This window comes from Notolepis coatsorum (genome assembly GCF_963971535.1).
Source record: "Notolepis coatsorum genome assembly, chromosome: 2".
NCBI lineage: Eukaryota > Metazoa > Chordata > Actinopteri > Aulopiformes > Paralepididae > Notolepis > Notolepis coatsorum.
Genome location: NC_140166.1, coordinates 115,759,084 through 115,779,342, shown reverse-complemented (window position 1 = coordinate 115,779,342; position 20,259 = coordinate 115,759,084). Strand labels below are relative to the sequence as shown.

Genomic DNA, 20,259 nt, shown 5'->3' with positions numbered 1-20,259 from the left:
TCCACACTAGCCTTTTCTACTGGGGTCGGATTAAATAAACGATGTTGCACACTGGGGAACTTTCATCAAAATGAGAGAAAAAGGACAGCATCATAAATAACACAGAGGGTTTTTAGACAAGGAAAGGATTTTAAACAAAACATGTATTTTGGTTTTATATTGTTTTTCCCAAGAACACTAAACGGGGGGGGGGGGGGGGTATATACACATCCAATCTTCTCACTGGTGCAAAATAAATCTAGTTCTACATTTTAAAAGTAGAGTGGAACAGAGCCCACACATAAATATATACTGTATATTCAGCAGGCAGTGAGCAAAGCAATATCAGATACATAGCTGTGAACAAAAGTAACGATTACTAAAATAAACTATTTGAAAAGTACTTTATTCTGCAAAGTCGCCCAGGAGCAACTCCTGTATTATTCCTAAAACATGTTTGGAGTGAAAGCTTGCTGCCAGCTTAGAAACAGACACATCATTGTCTAATACGTGATTGCTTGGTCCTTTGTTCCTCTGTTCCACTGTGAGTGTGTGCATGCATGTGTGTTTTCATGTTCAACGTTAAACTATTGTGCAACCTGATACACTATACTATACAGTGGCTCAGGAGGTAGAGCAGTCATCTGGTAGTTGAAAGGTTCCCGGTTTGATTCCCGCTAATCCCGGGCAGCATGTTGAAGTGTCCTTGAGCAAGACGCTTAACTTCCAATTGCTCCTGATGAGCAGGTTGGCACCTTGCATGGTTGCCTCTGTGTGTTTATTTATGTTATGCATTTATTTGGAACGTACCCTTGTTGTTTGCTATATTATTGAAATTATGTTTTTAACTTGCAGGAAATTACAGCAAATTACTTTCTTTATTGCGAATAAACTCACGATCATCCCATTGTCCAAAGCGCTTTACAACTTATGCCTCAAATTCACCCTTTCACTCACACATGCACACACCGACAGCGGAGGCAACCATACAAGGTGCCAACCTGCTCATCGGGAGCAGTTGAAGGTTAAGCGTCTCGCTCAAGGACACTTCGACACGCTGCCAGGAGGAACCTGAATCAAACCGCACTACCTCCTGAGCCACTGTCGCCCTGTGACAAGCAACAAATGAAAACTATCAAAACACACTTTCATACAGATTCTGCAAAGGAAACAACAGCGCGTCAGAAAAGTGGAGCTACCTTCTGCCTGTGTCCGGCCAGGTATCCCTGCAGTTTCTCAGGTTTGAGGTAGGGCGCGCTGCGCACGGTGAAGCGGACGTCCAGCGTCCTCGCCCTCACGTCCATCAGGCTGAACACGTTGACATCCTCCTGGGACATGGACAGCATCTCGGACAGGAAGTCCACCAGCAGCTCGTAGCGACTCCTCAGCTTCCCCCTCTGCTCGATAAACTCCCTCGCCGTGATGCCTGACACACACACACACACACATGCATTTGCCATCAGAACAATGGAACTTGGAGCAAATCAGTCTTGTTAGCTCCATTCCATTCCTATTATCACACTGTTCCTCCCACCGCTCCTCATAATGAGGGCAGGAGAGGCAGGCCACAGTGGAATAGCCTTGCTGTTAAAGCCACAATCCACACAGGAGAGGCAGGCCACAGTGGTATAGCCTCGCTGTTAAAGCCACACTCCACACAATTTGTCACTGTGAGAAATGACATCCACCTCTGTTCATGAAGAGTTTGACCCTGCTTTTCTTTATCATAAATCTATCAATAGAGACCGTATTAGATCCCCAATTATCATATCATGGGGTATCATTGGAAAGCCACACTCATTGGCTACAACCCTGTGCAAAGATTTTCGAGATCGCCAAATGATTGACAGAGCTAGAGTAAAGACCATAACCCTATCAAAGACAGTAGTCAAAGTGTATATTTTCATTTTTACCGATGTTTTATATGGTTTATCGGAAACACAAATTTATCGGAAAATGCTAATTATCGTAAAAACCGCAAGAAATTACTAAATCCAGATTCAACCCTGCCATTGGAAAGAGGAGCATTTTCTCTATCCATGGATGTATGATTTGGCCATAATAATGTCAAGGTCAAGTTCAAATATGAATTTATAATTAAAGTCGATTATCATTAATTACTGTATCTACAAATCCTTCTGTTTAATCATCTTCCCGCGGTTCATTTGCTTAGATTCTTTGTACACATGATCTCAATAAGGTGGTGAATGAGCTCAGTGAGCAGTTTTCTCCTACCGTATCAATTTTTGATCATCATCATCAAAATCATAAATCAGAATTAATCATAATTTTTTCAGATTCAGAATTTTTATTTGCCACATGGAAGCAATACAATCATACAGTTTTCATACAAAATCATAAATAGAGTTCTACCATGGGCAAAAGGAGCAGGAAGAAGAAAACATCTTATGGTTACCTGCCCCCTATTCTTAAACTAAACAAGTATCAGTATCAGTTTCATTTTTCATTTCAAACCATACAACCTATACAATACAAGACAACCACAAAACAACACTATAACCACCACAAAACAATAGACAACAGCAACAACAGACACCATCCATGGTCCGAAAAGTGGGATGGAAGAAGCCAATCCTGTGAACTTCCATTCCCCACACCCCGACCATCACCCTCTCTACATACAACATGTAACAACATGTCACACACATAATTAATTTATTCATTACAATTTACTCAGCCTAGTAACAGACACAATATTTCTGACACTGGAAATATATACCCCCAGGTCCCTAGATGTTCCTAGATACCAAGAACATGCAAATTTACCTTGCAGAAGTGGAGCAATCGTCCATTTACCTTTTAGGCGAAAACGGTCTACAGATTAACAGGTTAAACTCTAAATAAATAATTTAATTGAGAAAAATGTAATAAAAAATCATTCCACTGAAACTCTAAATAAATTATTGTATTGATAAACATTTTATTAAACTGGTTTTCATTTAAACACTAAATAAATTATTTTATTGATAAAAATAAAATAAAAAATCATTCCATTGAAACTCTAAATAAAGAACATAACATAAATGAATGAATCAACATAATTACTCTACTCTGCTTCTAGTCCTGTGCCCCGAGACAGTTCGGTCAATATGTGTTATCTCTCCTAAAGCTCAAAATCAGAGAGAGAAACCTTACCTAGATGTACATTCTAGGGCTACATAAACATACTTAGGTTACATAGACAATGAATGACAACGAAATAAGGTTTGTTTGAAGTCTATATATAACATTGCGTGCATGTGTGTGTATTTGTCCACTTTCTTCTCTCTCTCTCTCTCTCTCTCTCTCTCTCTCTCTCTCTCTCTCTCTCTCTCTCTCTCTCTCTCTCTCTCTCTCTCTCTCTCTCTCTCTCTCTCTCTCTCTCTCTCTCTCTCTCTCTCTCTCTCTCTCTCTCTCTCTCTCTCTCTCAGCTTGTGACTGCAACTTGTTCCCGTTTGCGGACCTGCTGCTCTCTGTCAAGAACAAGTTACAGGTTGAAAAAACCCTCAGCTCGGAACTAGGCAAAATCTGCATATGGCTCGCTGATAACAAACTATCATTACACATGGGCAAAACATAGTCCATTCTCTTCGGTTCAAATAACAAACTCAGCAAGACCGACGGCTTCTCAGTTACAGTGGGTGACAATATTGTCACAAGGAAAGAAGAAATTACCTACCTGGGCTCCATCCTAGTGATCCTGTGACAAAATGGCATCCAATGTAATAAAAAAAGTCAACCAATAAACTTGTTTCTTGTACCGGATCTCCTCTCTGGTAAACAAGAATATCCTGAAGACTCTGGCAGGAGCACTCATTCAAGGGTACTACGACTATGCTTGCACCTCATGGTACCAAAGCACCTCAAAGGCGCTAAAAACAAAATTACAAACATCTGAAAACAAACCGTCAGACTACTGCTTGACCTTACTCCTAGAACCCACGCCCACCTCACCCTTGCCCACTTTGACAAGCTAGGATGGCTTAGAGTAGACAACAGAGTACAGCAACTTGCAATGGGCCTGGTCTACAAGATACACTACACGACCAAGGTACCCATGTACATGTCAAAATACTTCAGTGAATACCACGATCACAACAGCAGAGGGAGCTCCACAAATCATGTTAAACCCAGATTCGGCACAAACAAGGGACTAAACACGTTTCGCAATTATGCCACATCAATGAAGAAACGCCCTACTCAAAGCTGTAAAGGAATGTGAATCACTACCCACTTTCAAAACCACTCTCAAAGAACACCTACGGGAGACGGCAATTCGAAACTGGTCCCTGTAAATGTCCTAACCCAACCCCCTCCTATGTACAGATGACCAAGTATGGTTTTGTCAATATTCCAATGTACAGTTTTGCTTGTACAGTTGTACAGTGTCCCCCACCCACCCCTCCTACCCAGTGGAGGCGCCAGATAATTGGCATTGGGGGAGCTCTGGGGGGGGCTGGATTGTTTATAGCAGGTGCTAATGAATTTTAATGCAACAAACAATAACAAACTAAATAACGGCTAATATAGGCTACATCATTGAAAATGCACGTTACTAAATGTTTAGCGTTATACACCAATGCAAGCACCCAATAACCCAATAAAGCTCAACATGTGTGTGTGTGTGTGTGTGTGTGTGTGTGTGTGTGTGTGTGTGTGTGTGTGTGTGTGTGTGTGTGTGTGTGTGTGTGTGTGTGTGTGTGTGTGTGTGTGTGTGTGTGTGTGTGTGTGTGTGTGTGTGTGTGTGTGTGTGTGCGTGCGTGCGTGCGTGCGTGTATGTCAACCAAGACTGCATGGCAGGGTTTCCGTTGTCCGGTAATTACCGGTTTTTGACGGGCAAAATCTGTTGAAGTGCGACATATAAAATCTCTCCGGTCATAATGTCCAGTGAAAATAATTCCCTCTAAGCACAATTTGACTATTTGAATTGTATTAAAATAGGCTAAAATTAAATAGCCTATGCGATGAACGAAACAATCATTACATTTGTTTCATTGTTGCTTCACCAAGCAGGTCTAATAATGACAACGATGTTGTCAGCGGGAGCTTCTGGATTTGCGAGAAGCATGCAGCTGCAGAGCCACAGAACGCACCAGCTGTGCCGGCACAGTGCAATACTCCAATTCAGCCATTGGCAATTCAGCTGTTGGGTGGGGGGGCGCTGTTGAGCGGTCCCCAGACCGGACCTGAAAACACAGCTGGTCTGCGGCTCTGCAGCTGCATGCTCTCGCAAATAAGTCGTTGGGAGGTGGAGATACTCATCAAGCAAACCCACGATAATGTTGCCGTCTCTCTCTGCCAAATTTCTCAGTTCTTCGCTTGATATAATTAATACAAATGTCCAATATAACGGAATTCGTAATGTATTTTATATATAAATAAAATAAAAAACATAACTGGGAGGGGGGGCTTAGAGGGGGCTAAGCCTTTTTCAGAGGGAGCTTAAGCCCCTGCTACCCCCTCCCCCCGCCGCCACTGCTCCTACCGAACCCCTGACCCACCCACCCAACCCCATGAGGGACCCTGATGTAAACAAGACGAAAGTCTTTCTCTGGTCTGCATCCTCTTAACAATTGTATGTATTGAGCTGTACTGTACTGTACCCATTCTGCAATCTGTTAATAAAGTGTTCAATCAATCAATCAAACTCTCTCTCCCTCTCTCTCTCTACCCCTCCCTCTCTCTCTCTCTCTCTCTACCCCTCCCTATCTCTCTCATTCTCTTTATGTTAACGGAGAGAATTGCAGTGGATCAATTATTGCCAAGGGCACAATTAATGCCTCCTCCGTTGTCCCGTGTACATTCGTATTCACCGTACCTTCGAGGATGGAATGCTTTTTGCGTCACTGAAATGCAAGAGCATTCCCGCCGAATATACAGTTGATATCACACTGTTAAACGTGCTGTAAGTGGTATCCAATAAGGAAAGAGAAAACTAGATATATTTTTTTACTTATTTCAAGAAATCTTACTGAGCCAAATTTGCTTACTGCACCGATAGATTATACTTGTTTCAAGGACACATTTGCTTACAGTACATTTTTCTTTTCTTTTTTTGCTACTCCACCTAATGACCTCAGCATCAATAATAACATAGAACACATAAATAGCTTACATAAGTCTAACCAGCTAGCAATAACATTAGCTTGTTTTTGTTTAGAAAAAGCTCACGCCAATGTATGAGGCTGTAACTGAGGGGCGAGACTAAACAAAAAAGACTAAGACTAAAATGCTCAGACATGTAGTTGACTAAAGCTTCACAAAAAAATAGACGAAGGTGACTAAATATGATGAAAACGACAAAGAGCATTTGACACATGACTAAGACTAAGACTAAAATTCAAAATGCAGTAGCTGACAAAATTAACACTGGTTGTACGTCTCACGACCAGGGGCGTTTTTAGGGTTAGAAAACATTGGGGGCTTCAGAAATACGCAATTTTAGAGTAATTAGAGATGAATACTGAATAACTAGAATCATTCGAGGTTCTCAAAGTGAGGTCCAGGTCCATGAGAGGGATCTGGGCAGTGCCCATAGAAAATTCAAAGTTAACAGGACCAAATCATCAGTTTCTTATTTATTTATTTAACCTTTATTTAGCCAGATAAAACATTGATCTGGTCCAAGAAGCCCCAACAGGAGTACAAATATACATATATATATATATATATATATATATATATATATATATATATATATATATATATATATATACATATACTGTACATACATACACACATATACACCAATAACAAAATAAAAACAGTTAAGAATCATACACATAAGCAAATAAACAAACAAACAAACATATGCACAGCCTATGTACAAAAGAAATAAACAGTTCATCTCTAGCCTTTACAGTTTTCTTCAATTGCATAAACACTCAAATCAAAAGTATTACACAATTATCAAAACCTTACACTCAAGGAGCAAAATATAGGCCCAGATTTGCACCCCTACAATGTCAGCCTCACACTTTTTGCAAAACAATACACACAGTGATTTGCAAAACACTAAACACACTTGCATTACATTAGACACAAAATGTCAAATTACCACACATATGAGCCAATTGGTTAAACACAGCCATCGGATGCACAAACACACCATTGCTTAATTGTAGATACACCAATCAGGTTTAAGCACTATAAAAATGCAGCAGGTGAGTTCACCTGTCTTCAACCAAAATGGAAGGAGAGTGAAGTACTGTACACAGAGAACGTGAAAATATACAATACATTCACCAAACACTACACAAGACAACCAATGATGCAGACTGATGAAAATATACATTTTCTCCCATTTTCCCAAATCAGTCAAAATGGAGAATCACAACAAAAAATTTTCTTGCCAGATCCAGCTAGGCAAAGAGATAATGTCTAGTATTTTCTGTTTAAGTTTTTTCAAAAAAAAAATAGTTTTACTGTAATATTACTGATATTTGCTGAGCTTACAGTGTTATGCACATAGTAGCATGAAAACTGGGACATGTATTGTTGTGATTCTCCATGTTGAAATGTTGACTGATTTGGTTATATGGAGAGAACATTTATATTTTCATCAGTCTGCATCATTGATTTGGGTATATGGAGAGAAAATGTTATTTTTTTCATCAGTCTGCATCATTGATTTGGGTATATGTAGATAAATAAATTATATTTTCATCAGTCTACAGCATTGGTCTTGTGTAGTGTTTGGTGAATTTATTGTATATTTGCACATTCTCTGTGTACTTCACTTACAGTACTCTAATCACTGAGAAGTAGAATTGCTAAATGTGTTTTAGGTTAGGCGAGACACTACAGGTGAATAGGGTAAAATAATTAACTAATAGATATCACAATGAAACTTCCCCAGTTGATTACTTATATTAAGACAAGACTTTTTTGTATTACAAGTTTTCTGAAATTGTATGTTTAAATATGCAAATGAGGCATGAGCTACCTAAATATGCAATCATTTGCATATAATTCCAGGACAGAAATCTGAACATTGGATAAAGCCATTTTCAAAATTATAGTTTAATTTTGTTGACATATTAGAGCCAAAGGTTATTACAGAGGGGATTTTGGATATCTCTTTTTATCACTCCATAAATCAGAAAATACTCCATTCAGTAAATTTTTATGGTAAAATTCCATATTTCGCCTTGTTTTTAGGAATAAAATGTTATATAAATCAGGGTATGAATGCGATATCAACAAACCCTTCTGTAAATACCTTCAGAACATAGATATGAATAGAACTGGAAGGTTTGGTGTATGTGAGTGTTACTGAAGTGGAGATTTCTGGCTCAGAGTATGAGGAAAAACTCTTAAAACTCATTTTTGGGAAAACGCCTTCAAAGTTCTGTATTGTAAAATGCCATACTTTTTTTTATTGAAACAGATATTTACAAACACAATACCTAATCAAACCATTAGTAATAGACAACCTAAACACATGCCTGATAACTGAATAATAATAATAATAATGATGTTATTGAACTGAACAGAACTACACACAGGCTAAAAACAGTGTAGTACAGTGTAGTACCCCCTAATAGGCAAAAAATATTTGAATAGATATCACTATGAAACTTTCCCAGTTTGTTATGTACATATAAACTAAGAAAAAATGTATTGCAAGTTTTCAGAATTTTATGTTTATATATGCAAATGAGGCACTTCCCCATTGTGCACATTTATGGATGCAATAAGGCAAAATGAAGTAAAATAAACAACTAAATGTGTGTTATTGACGTTTTATTGTCACTAGTTTAATAGAAGACATGTTTAGGAAGCAAAATATAACAAAATCTCAAAATCAACAAAAAAAAGTATATTTGCCTATTCACCTGCAGTGTCTCCCCGCACAGCCGAATTAAGTCATATGAAACGTGTGTTTCATATGGTAACAAAATGTAGTTTTTATAAATTAGTGTATGGTTTTGACAAGTGTTTAATTTAGCAAAGGATCTGAGGTGATAATTGTGTGTGTGGTTGTGCTAATTGTGTGTTTTGAAACACCGGGCCCCGTTTTCAAAATCATGCTTAGGCAATCGAAAAAAAACTGTATTGTGTGTTTCATTATATACATATGTTTCAGTCTTCTCATAAAAAAAAGATTCGATTTTTGGGTCTTTTCCCGCAGCAGGGTTCACTTGCAAGAGTGAATGAGCTTAATTCACACCACCCCAAACCAACCGGACTATCCGAGGAAATGAACCAGGGTTCGATTAAAGCTTATTATAGGACACTGGACATGGGTATGGATGGCTCCAGGTGCTGCTGCATTAAAGTGCACATCTTCAATATCTGTACTATTTAAAAGCACAGTGCAGGACACACTCAAAGGTTATCGCACCTCAGAGATGGCAGTGGACATGTGTGCCATATGTAATGGCCTTTGGATTGAGGAACATACTACCAGCCAAAGGAGGAAGCAGAAAAGGATGGACGAGTATGTAGTTGAGTCATCTTGTGGCACAAGCTCAGACCTCAGCTCAGGAGATCAGCTGAGACAGAGACTGTTCTATCCAGTCGTCGACAGAATGCTGCAAGAGCTTGAGAGCAGGTTCTCATGAGTTGGATAACAACTTATGAGAGGCATACAGGCATGTTATCCAGCCTCAGACCAGTTTCTCTCAGTGGAATTGCTGCAACCCCTCGCCACACATTACAATATCCAACTATTGCCAGAGGAGATCACAGTTGCAAAGTGTTTCCTGGTCAGGACAGGCAGAGATGCAGTCCCTACTATCCAAAGTGTCTTTTCCCTCCTGGATAATAATAATAATAATAATAATAATAATAATAATAATAATAATAATAATAATAATAATAATAATAATAATAATAATAATAATAATAATAATAATAATAATAATAATAATAATAATAATAATAATAATAATAATAATAATAATAATAATAATAATAATAATAATAATAATAATAATAATACATTTGATTTATAAGGCACCTTTCAGGACACTAAAAAAAAAGTCCAAAAAAATAAAATTATAGGATCAAATGAAAACTACTTACTAAAAATGGATGTTTAAAAGTACTAAAAACCAAAAAAAATACCAAACACTAACAAACATTCAGCACAGACAATGGGGATGCTGACATTAAAAAAAAAGTTTAAAAAAAAAGTAAAAATAAAAAAAAATGTAAACAATTTTATTTTTATTTATTTTTTAGATCCGGGGCTAGGAGAAAAACATCCGGGGCTAAAGCCCCGGAAGCCCAGGGCTAACGACGCCACTGCTCACAACCAAGGAGAGCTAGAACACCACATTACTTTATTAGATTATTCAGAGGCATAGGTTTGATTTGAGCTTTGGTAGAGACACTTGATATGTAGATTTATATAGAGCGATTATTTTCCCTAATTTGAGCGTAAATACTGTTTTTTTTTAGCTACAAAGAGAATCAGATGATCCTTATGACTGTTTCTTTAATTAACCTCCCGAACTGATGCATTTGGCCTACCCCTGCACTTGCTGTGTGTGGTGACAGGCTCTGTGTGTTGACAGGGTACAGGATGTGTGTGTTGACAGGATACAGGATGTGTGTGTTGACAGGGTGACAGGGTGTGTGTGTTGACAGGGTGACAGGATGTGTGTGTTGACAGGGTGACATGCTCTGTGTGTTGACAGGGTACAGGATGTGTGTGTTGACAGGGTGACAGGCTCTGTGTGTTGACAGGGTGACAGGATGTGTGTGTTGACAGGGTGACAGGATGTGTGTGTTGACAGGGTGACAGGCTGTGTGTGTTGACAGGGTGACAGGGTGTGTGTGTTGACAGGGTGACAGGATGTGTGTTGACAGGGTGACAGGATGTGTGTGTTGACAGGGTGACAGGATGTGTGTGTTGACAGGGTGACAGGATGTGTGTGTTGACAGGGTGACAGGCTCTGTGTGTTGACAGGGTGACAGGATGTGTGTGTTGACAGGGTGACAGGATGTGTGTGTTGACAGGGTGACAGGCTCTGTGTGTTGACAGGGTGACAGGCTGTGTGTGTTGACAGGGTGACAGGATGTGTGTGTTGACAGGGTGACAGGCTCTGTGTGTTGACAGGGTGACAGCGTGTGTGTGTTGACAGGGTGACAGGATGTGTGTGTTGACAGGGTGACAGCGTGTGTAACGACTCTTCAGCTTCCCCTGCTGCTCAATACTCCCTCGCCGTGATGCCGTGATGTCTGACACACACAGACACACACCCACACAGACACACAAACACACATTTATTTTCCACATCTACAGTATAACACACCTGTATGTATTGAGTTAAGGACCACATAACCGGGTGTTATTTTAACCCATGGTTTTTCAGAGTGTATGTGTGATCGCCAAATTGACACACATTGTAGAAAGCCTGCAACTACAGAGAACACAGCGTGGCCATGGACCAGTCGAACCAAGTGAATCATGTTATTTCTACTTTGTGGTTAAGTATGAACCCATAGTATTGGTTTACTAAAGAAAGTCAAAGTCTAGGTGTCTTCAAAGTGATGAAAAAGGAAGGTACTTAGGCGGTTAGGTGGCCGAGCGGAGATTGCGTTCGTCACCAGCCCCGGAGCTGAGCTGGATTTGCCTGTTCGAATCCAGCTCACAGCTCCGGGGTTGTCACCAGCTTGGCTGGCCGTCTGCACTGATACAATTGGCTGTATCAGAGGGTGGGAGAAGCTGGCGGGGTGGGTCCGGGTCGTTGTAAACAGCGACTCCTACAGTTCGGTCGGGGCGCCTGCTAAGCGCGGATTGGACGTGAGGGGGATAGTGTGGTCTTCCCACACGCTACGCCCTCTCGATGAGAATCCGCGCTGCCAGGTGAAAAGAAGCGGTGATTGGCTGGACGTGTGTCGGAGGAAGCACGTGGTAGCCTCCACTCTCCCAGATGATCTGACTGTGGGGGGTAAGTGCGCAGCGACCAGGAAGGGACTGGGAATTGGCATACGACTAACATTGGGATGGGAGAAAATCGGAGGAAAATGGAGGGGGAAAAAGACCAATAAAAAAAAAAAAAAAAAAAGGAAGGTACAACACAAACGTGTCTTCTTCAGAGTGATGATTTTTTTTTGCGCCGTAATAAATATATTTTTTTAAATGATCTGTGTGCTCCAGTACTGTACCTTGCTTTTTGATGACTATACACAGTCCTTATCTGAGTAGCACCGAACAGGTTTAGTGTGTGAATTCTCTCACAAGTTTGTCTTCAAAGTGAAACTTGCCTGTTATGACCGGGGCTTGGACTGGGTCACTGAGTGCAGACCGGTAATCACATTAAGGTGTGGGGAACAGCCTGACTTCTCTGTTACTCTGTGCCACTAGCCAGCGGCTCTCCACACTGTAAGTCAGCCGTGCACGCATGGAGCTAAACGTCAATATGAAAGCCCCTCCACACACACACACTGACAGCCTGTTGCCTTGGAAACACACAGATAAATGGAGAAACAGTGTGTTTTCCCAGAACTTTAATGTGATCAGCCGGCCTACCTCTCTGTGTGCGTCCCATGGGTCTGACGCATCAGGGTTAGAGTACATACATGGGTCTGACACATCAGGGTTAGAGTACATACATGGGTCTGACGCATCAGGGTTAGAGTACATACATGGGTGTTAGGAATCAGGTAAGAGTGTTGAGTCCAAGTGCAGAATGGAAGGAGGAGCTCTTCTCAAATATAGTGTTATTATATTGTTAGAATCACTAGAGCAATAATCGGTAAATATGCAAAACATACAAAAATAGAGAACGACAATAACTCAGGATAAGGACAGGCGAGAGACAAACCAACAAAGAGAGGACATACAGAGGGTTACTATAAAGGCGACAAACACACAGCAGACATCAATCAGTAATCACAGAGACAGGGTGAAGTACTCCAGGATGGCACTAGGGCTTTCACTCCTAGGAGAGAATAAACAAAGCCCAAACGTTACACATGGGTCTGACACATCAGGGTTAGAGTACATACACAGGTCTGACGCATCAGGGTTAGAGTACATACATGGGTCTGACGCATCAGGGTTAGAGTACATACATGGGTCTGACACATCAGGGTTAGAGTACATACATGGGTCTGACACATCAGGGTTAGAGTACAAACACGGGTCTGACACATCAGGGTTAGAGTACATACATGGGTCTGACACATCAGGGTTAGAGTACAAACACGGGTCTGACGCATCAGGGTTACATTAGGGCCCTATGAAATCCGTTTTTATCTTTTCCTGTTTTCAGATATGAATTTTCCTGTTTTCGGATTTCTCTGTTTAAAATTTTCCTGTTTTCGGATTTCTCTGTTTTAAATGTTCCTGTTTTCAGATTTCTCGGATTTAATATTTTTCCCTTTGGATTTAACAAAAAAAACAATACTAAATTATGTTTTTAACTCATTTTAATAACAGTACATCTGCCAGTGCAGTTCAATGTTCAGTGCCAGTTCAGTTATGATGTATTTGTTTCTTCAATTCAGTTAAGTTGAATGCAGTTCAACTGCCAGTGCAGTGCAGTGCAATAACGAAATAATAATTAAATAGTTAAATAATACAAAATAATATATTTTTTTAATAAATCAGAAGAAAAATGTAAAATGTAATTTATTTCAAAGAGATGTCCTAATACTTTGATTGCCAGGCAGCAGAGGGCACTGTGGGCCTTCAGTGCCAGCGTTCTATTCAATGGTGAGAATGGCGTGTTTGCAGTGCTAAAAACTATATTAAATATTATAGCTATGGATCTAATAACGTTTTCGATTGTCAGTGAGTTTCTTCCAGTCAACATGCAAAAAACTAATAATTTTTTCATCCGTACATTTCCGTTTTATACCGTGGTGAATATGAGTATAGTTTCAGTGATTCTGAGTAATCCCATGAAAAGACACGAAAACAGCGTTTTATTGGAATTCACTTATCACGTTGCCATTCCTCGCTTGGATCAACAATCAATCTGAAATCAACGCTAGATTATCTTTAAAAAAAAAAAATTTAATCTTTTTCGGTATTATCTTTCATCATGCACAGATGAAAGGGGGCTTGCAGCGGGGTGCCCCTTCGTGCCGTGATGTGACCAACGGTACACGGCCCACACACATAAAAACACAGACACATTTCGATTGCGGGGGAAAAAATATCAGATCAACGCAAGATCAGTAATATAGTCCTTACCTTGTCTCTGATGTAATGCAAAAAGAAGAATCCAATTATCTGATCGCCATTCCAGATATCCACAGCGATCCTGTCTCCGACGTTATCCGGCATTGCACATGAACGGGCGGGCGGGGTCAGTTGTCCAAGCCATCCCTACAAGCGCTTGTTTTGCCGGAGTGTTTAGGACCCACCCCCATGCCGCAGCTCGGTAGAGAAAAGAAACTACATCATTTCAAATGGAGTGCAATAGCGGCCGCAAGGCGGTAGGCAGCGATATTGACCGTCTGCGATCTCAGACACATTCAGTACAGCATGCACAGGCTGCCCCGGTGAATTATGAATGCCAATAGCGAATAAAAGAAATACCGAAAAAGAAACGTAGATCTACGTTTCCGGCACGCAAGCGCTGGGCCACAGAAACGTAGATCTCCGTTTTCGGCAACGAAAGGGTTAAAGGTTCATGCTTCTCCCCATCTCTGGCAGACATCACCATTGTGATACATGATGGTTAGGCGCTTAGGGATCTTGAGGGTGTGTAGCTAGAGCCATAGTATGAATTTAAAATAATTGAAGAATCCTTTGCGGTATAATGCATAACGTTTTATTTAGGTTTAAATTCATGCTAAAAAGTGAAAATCATCCAACGAGTAGCATTAACTACTAGCAGACAGACTGAGGGCCTTGCAGGGATAATCCCTCTAGCAGACCACGGATATGTTCCCAATTTCTTATTTATTGTTCCTATAAAGTAAGGGTCACTGACCAATTGTGAAATTGTGATAGAGATAGAGAGGGTGAGTGAGAGAAATAGAGGGGGAGAGAGATATGAGAGAAAGATTGAGTATGTGTGTGAGAGAGATAGAGAGATTATCAAATTTGCTAATTAATCTGCCTGCAAATCACTCAAAAGTTTCCATTCCTTCAAGATAAAATCTCAGTCAATCACTTTTCGACGTGTGTGTGTGTGTGTGTGTGTGTGTGTGTGTGTGTGTGTGTGTGTGTGTGTGTGTGTGTGTGTGTGTGTGTGTGTGTGTGTGTGTGTGTGTGTGTGTGTGTGTGTGTGTGTGTGTGTGTGTGTGTGTGTGTGTGTGTGTATGTGTGTGTGTGTGTGTGTGTGTGTGTGTGTGTGTGTGTGTGTGTGTGTGTGTGTATGTGTGTGTGTGTGTGTGCGTGCGTGCATGCGTGTGTTTCTGCATGCATGTGCTCATGTTCACAGCTCATGTTTGTGCTCATGACTAAATCAGTGTTTGTTTATGCATTTACTGGATCTGCATTTCAACATGATCATGAGTGGGTGTTTCAGGGACTCTGTGTTTACCATAATAACCCTGATCCCTCTTCAGCTGAGACAGAGAGAGAGAGAGAGAGAGAGAGAGAGAGAGAGAGGAGAGAGAGAGAGAGAGAGAGAGAGGACAGAGTGAGGGAGTGTGAGAGGAGGGAGATAGATAGAAAGAAAGATGGAGAAATATAGAGATAGAGATATAGAGACAATAAAGAGAGAGAGAGAGAGAGAGAGAGAAGAGAGAGAGAGAGAGAGAGAGAGAGAGAGAGAGAGAGAGAGAGAGAGAGAGATGAGATGAGAGAGAGAGAGAGAGAGAGAGAGAGAGAGAGAGAAGAGAGAGGAGAGAGAGAGATAGAGAAAGAAAGAAAGAAAAGAAAGAAAGAAAGAAAGAAAGAAAGAGAAGAAAGAAAGAAAGAAAGAAAGAAAGAAAGAAAGAAAGAAAGAAAGAAAGGAAAGAAAGAAAGAAAGAAAGAAAGAAAGAAAGAGAAGAAAGAAAGAAAGAAAGAAAGAAAGAAAGAAAGAAAGAAAGAAAGAAAGAAAGAAAAATAGAGAGAGATTTGATCTATGTAAGGCAGATTTAACTGGTGATTTATCTGCGTGTCCTTACTACACTCCACATTTGTTCTTGAAATGGGATTTAGAATGTCAAGGAGCGCAAAGTAACACTATGAGTGGAATATTTTCATAATCCTGAGACAGAGAATTAACGAGGCTGCTTGCTCTGCTGCAGAGGCCTCCACGAAAAAGATCCTCTCCATGTAATTGCTGTTTTTTCGAATTCTCTCTTTTCTTTTAGAGCGTAGGTTGATCTCAAAGGCATTATTCCACAGGCTACATACTTGTGAAGTGGTTTTATTCAGCTCGACAGTCAGTGAACTAATTGACGAAATCGGCTCTGCTGTATAGCGCACAGTAGGAGACAAGGAGGCCCCCGGAATTGTGTATCACATGTTCTTCTGGCACGAGCACCACACAAGCACCACACAAGCACCACACAAGCCCAGGGGTGACAACAGTGGGTACTGGGTAGGGACCACTGCCAGCAGCCAGAGAACTAACGGCAGAAGAACTTGAGAACGAACGTCTGATCACTAAGTGTGTCTGACTCTTACCAACTAAACTGCACAGACTACAACATATAACCTATGACGTACAGTATATTATGCCAGTTAGGGTACCTTATGTATACTGCACCTGTGTATACTGTATACTTTACTCATAGTATATTCCGATTGTGTTATTAACCATTATTTATTGTAACGTATAATATAACTGAAAGGGCACACATACACTCATCTGCACGTTTGCGTACACTGCCTACTTGCTCATAATGCTTATATTCAGAGGTAATTATATCGTTCACACTTCTTATTTGTATCATTAACTCATTCAGCGCCAAACCCGAGATTTCTCGTGTTACAAATCCAAGCGTTGAGTGCCAGAAAATGCGATATCTTGTTTTTACATCCTTTTTCCTTTTTTCCATTTTATCATACTAGGCACTCGCGTGGGCCTTGTGGCTGTGGATTGGGACCTGCAATGACGATTGAATCCAGCCAGGTGGGCAGTATCACCTACCTTATGAAAATGCATGGGCCCCGCAGACCCCAAACAACCACAGCCCCCCAAACAACTAGGGAATATACTAGTAGGTTGCGAGCAGCTGTGAGCAGGATGTGATCACCTAGAGTGAACTATTGGATATTATGAAAAAGACTAAATGGATTATATGGATGTTGGACTCAGCACTACTGGTAAAACATAAAAAAAACTATAATCAAACCGGCCGATGAGGAAACCTATTCGGCTCCGTCTATAGTCAGGCCTGAGCAGATAGATGAAGAAGACAACGTCTGAAAAAGACCCCCCCCCCCCATGCCTTTGTGAAGAAACATAGCTAGTGTACCTTTTGACAAAGGTAACGTCTGTTTTACCGAACCCCCTCCTAAAACATGCGTTTGTATGATCGCAGTGTTGGAACCCCCCCCGGCTTTGTGAATAGATAGATAGATAGATAGAGATTTTTATTGATAATGAAACATATATACAAGTATACATATAAGGCCCACCATTATCAAAAGGATAAAAACACAATAAAACGTACAGCTTATTTCCATTGCAGTCCTTCCAAGAAACATATGGTTGTGTTTACATTTGACCTGGCAATAATATAGGTTTCAGGCGAGCAACCGCAAGATTTGCGCATACGCTGCACAAAGAGATTATGTAGAGATATGTAGAGATTAACTGTTTCGTCCCTGTTGGACTATAAATAGTGCCTGTCAAATGAGCCATACTATTGTCTCCATAGCTATAATATAGAATATACGATGGGTCTGCAAACATCGTGAAAATGGTCAATAACGCTGGCGCCAGGGAGTAAAGATGGGAAAACAGCGTGGCAGTCTGATAGTAATTGTATCGCCTATATTGATGTCTTCTACTGTACCATGCCCATACCCCTTCCCACATGCTGCTATGACGCCTGAATTTCCCCAAGGGGATCAATAAAGGAACATCTTATCTTATCTTAACACAAAAAGAGCGCACTGGAGGCGTGTAAACATGTCCTTCAAGTCGATGGGTCCATGCAATCTCCCTCAAGATCTAACAAGCAAAGTCAATCAAAAGGAGGTCGGAGACTCACTACTCACTTCACCAAATAAGCCCTGTGGCGAGCCGGTCTCTAAAGATGTAGCCAAGTCACACAGGAAGCGCTTTACGAATGAGCCACCCTGCAGGGGTTCACCGCTGACAAGAGGAAAGCCATATTACACTGGTAAATGGACTGCATTTATATAGCGCTTTTATCCAAAGAGCTTTACAACTTATGTTTCACATTCACCCATTGACCCACTCACGGCAGGTGCCAACCTGCTCATCGGGAGCAGTTAGGGGTTAAGTGTATTGCTCAAGGACACTTCAACATGCTGCCGGGAGGAGCAGGAATCAGACAGGGAACCTTCTGATTACCGGACAAGCCGCTCCTCCAGGACCTGTCACCCCCTGGATTAAATTACCCAAAAATAAAATTATATTATTCGTTTATGTATTTATTTATTTTATATATAAAATAAATATATCATAAAAATTATAAACTACCAGCGCTTCCCTTCTCGATTCTCATTATTTCTCTCCCCTTAAAAAACGCACATTTATCCCTTGTCTCTTTTTTTTTTTTTTTTTTTTTTTCATGCATCCATTCCCTTAAATAAATATTGAAATGTAAATACCAGCTGTTCTCCACAATGCCGTCTCCCTTGGTTTGTGTTGTGTGTTCATTTACCCCAGCCCTGTTTATAGAATGAGAAGGAAATCCTTTTATCTGCTTATATGAGGCATGACTTTCCCTCCTCTCCTCTCCTCTCATCTCCTCTACTTCACTCCTTACCCCTCTCTCCCTCCCTCTCCCTCCCTTCCTCCCCTTCCATTTCAATATCTCTGAAATCATAAAAATCCCTCAGCCATGGCCCATTTCTCTAAAGTGAATTTAATTCTGTGCAGTGAGGCAGTACAGTGCAGCAGGTGGTTGATGTATGCTACTTGACAAGTGAGGAGAACGTGCTGGCGAAGCAAAGACATTATTTCCTTATCACAAGAAATGGAGTTTCCCCCCCCTCTCACTATACACTGATGACACTGCGGGGGCGTAACACGAGTCCCATGGGTCCTCTCACTGCAAAATGAGTGATATCTAACGTAATCTGTGAGAATAAATGACAAGCTTTGCAGTGGTGATTTTATCGTGTATGCAGACCTATCAAGCTTATTTTCAAGATGGTTTGTTTGAATATATCTCACTGCAACCGTGGATGGCTGTGGGACACTGAACGGTATTTCAGAGCTGAGGACTTAATACGAATAATGTTTGTAGATTAGATTCATGTTTACTGTCATTGCACAGGGTACAAGTACAGAGCACAACACAATTCAGTTTGCATCTAACCAGAGTGCAAAGGAGCAGTAATGTGCATTATAACGTACACATGTATAACTAGGGCTGACCACGATTAGTCGACCAATCGATCGAAAGGAGCCGTAGTTGACTGCCAACCTCTTAGTCGAATGCAAAAAAAAAATAATACTTTTTTTGTAATGTTTTTTTCATAGAATGTTTATCATTCTTTCCAAAAGCAAAGAGGCCTAGAAGCGTGGCTAACGCTAATGGCCCACATACCAGAGAGGCTAACTGCCTAAGAAACTGGCACAGAGGCAATGAAAGAGGATTTCACCCGTCTAATGAACACACTAGACTAATATCAAGATGTATCCATCAGTGGACCAATTGCATGCGTTCGCAGAGGACAAGAAGCCTTCAGTCGACTCCTTCAGACACATTCAGAACACTTTCAGCGCCAATCAAGGCTATAGTCGGGTTATCTCGCCATGCGTTGAGCGCCAAAACCTGAGTATAGTCGGGTTTTTGATCGTTTTCATAGTTTTTTCTTTTATTCGATTTTTTTTATTCTATACCGTCTCACGAACCTCAGTGCATCATTGGGACTCATTCTGAGACGCCAAGATTGCAATGCCGGCCGAATCGTGCTAGGTGGCAGTATCGCCTACCCTCTGAAACCTTATTTCACACTGTGTGTTACATTCTATATGGTCCGGGCGGACAAATGGTACCCGGTCAAGTGAAAGGCTTCATTCGAGCTCCTTGGAACACACAGGGCTCCAGCACACTTCATGCATAGTTTGTCCCATTTCATGTCAGGGACCCGATGGACATCAATACTGGAAGTCACGATCAGACAATTAGAATATTATTTTTGCAATACCTCCTAGCAAAGGTAAGGCACCCCGACAGCCCTTAATGGAATGATAACAAATAAAATAAAAAGATTTATAGTCGACTATC

At 40.8% G+C, this 20,259-nt stretch overlaps 1 protein-coding gene across 1 annotated transcript in view; it reads right to left on the bottom strand.

Moving 5' to 3' along the window:
• LOC311223493 (neural-cadherin) overlaps positions 1-20,259 on the bottom strand; it is a gene marked incomplete at both ends in the record, with an annotated part of 1,556,546 nt that overhangs the window by 366,673 nt on the left and 1,169,614 nt on the right. Inside the window, 1 exon segment of the mRNA XM_084308277.1 lies at positions 1,179-1,405. Coding sequence (XP_084164403.1) covers positions 1,179-1,405 — 227 coding nt within the window.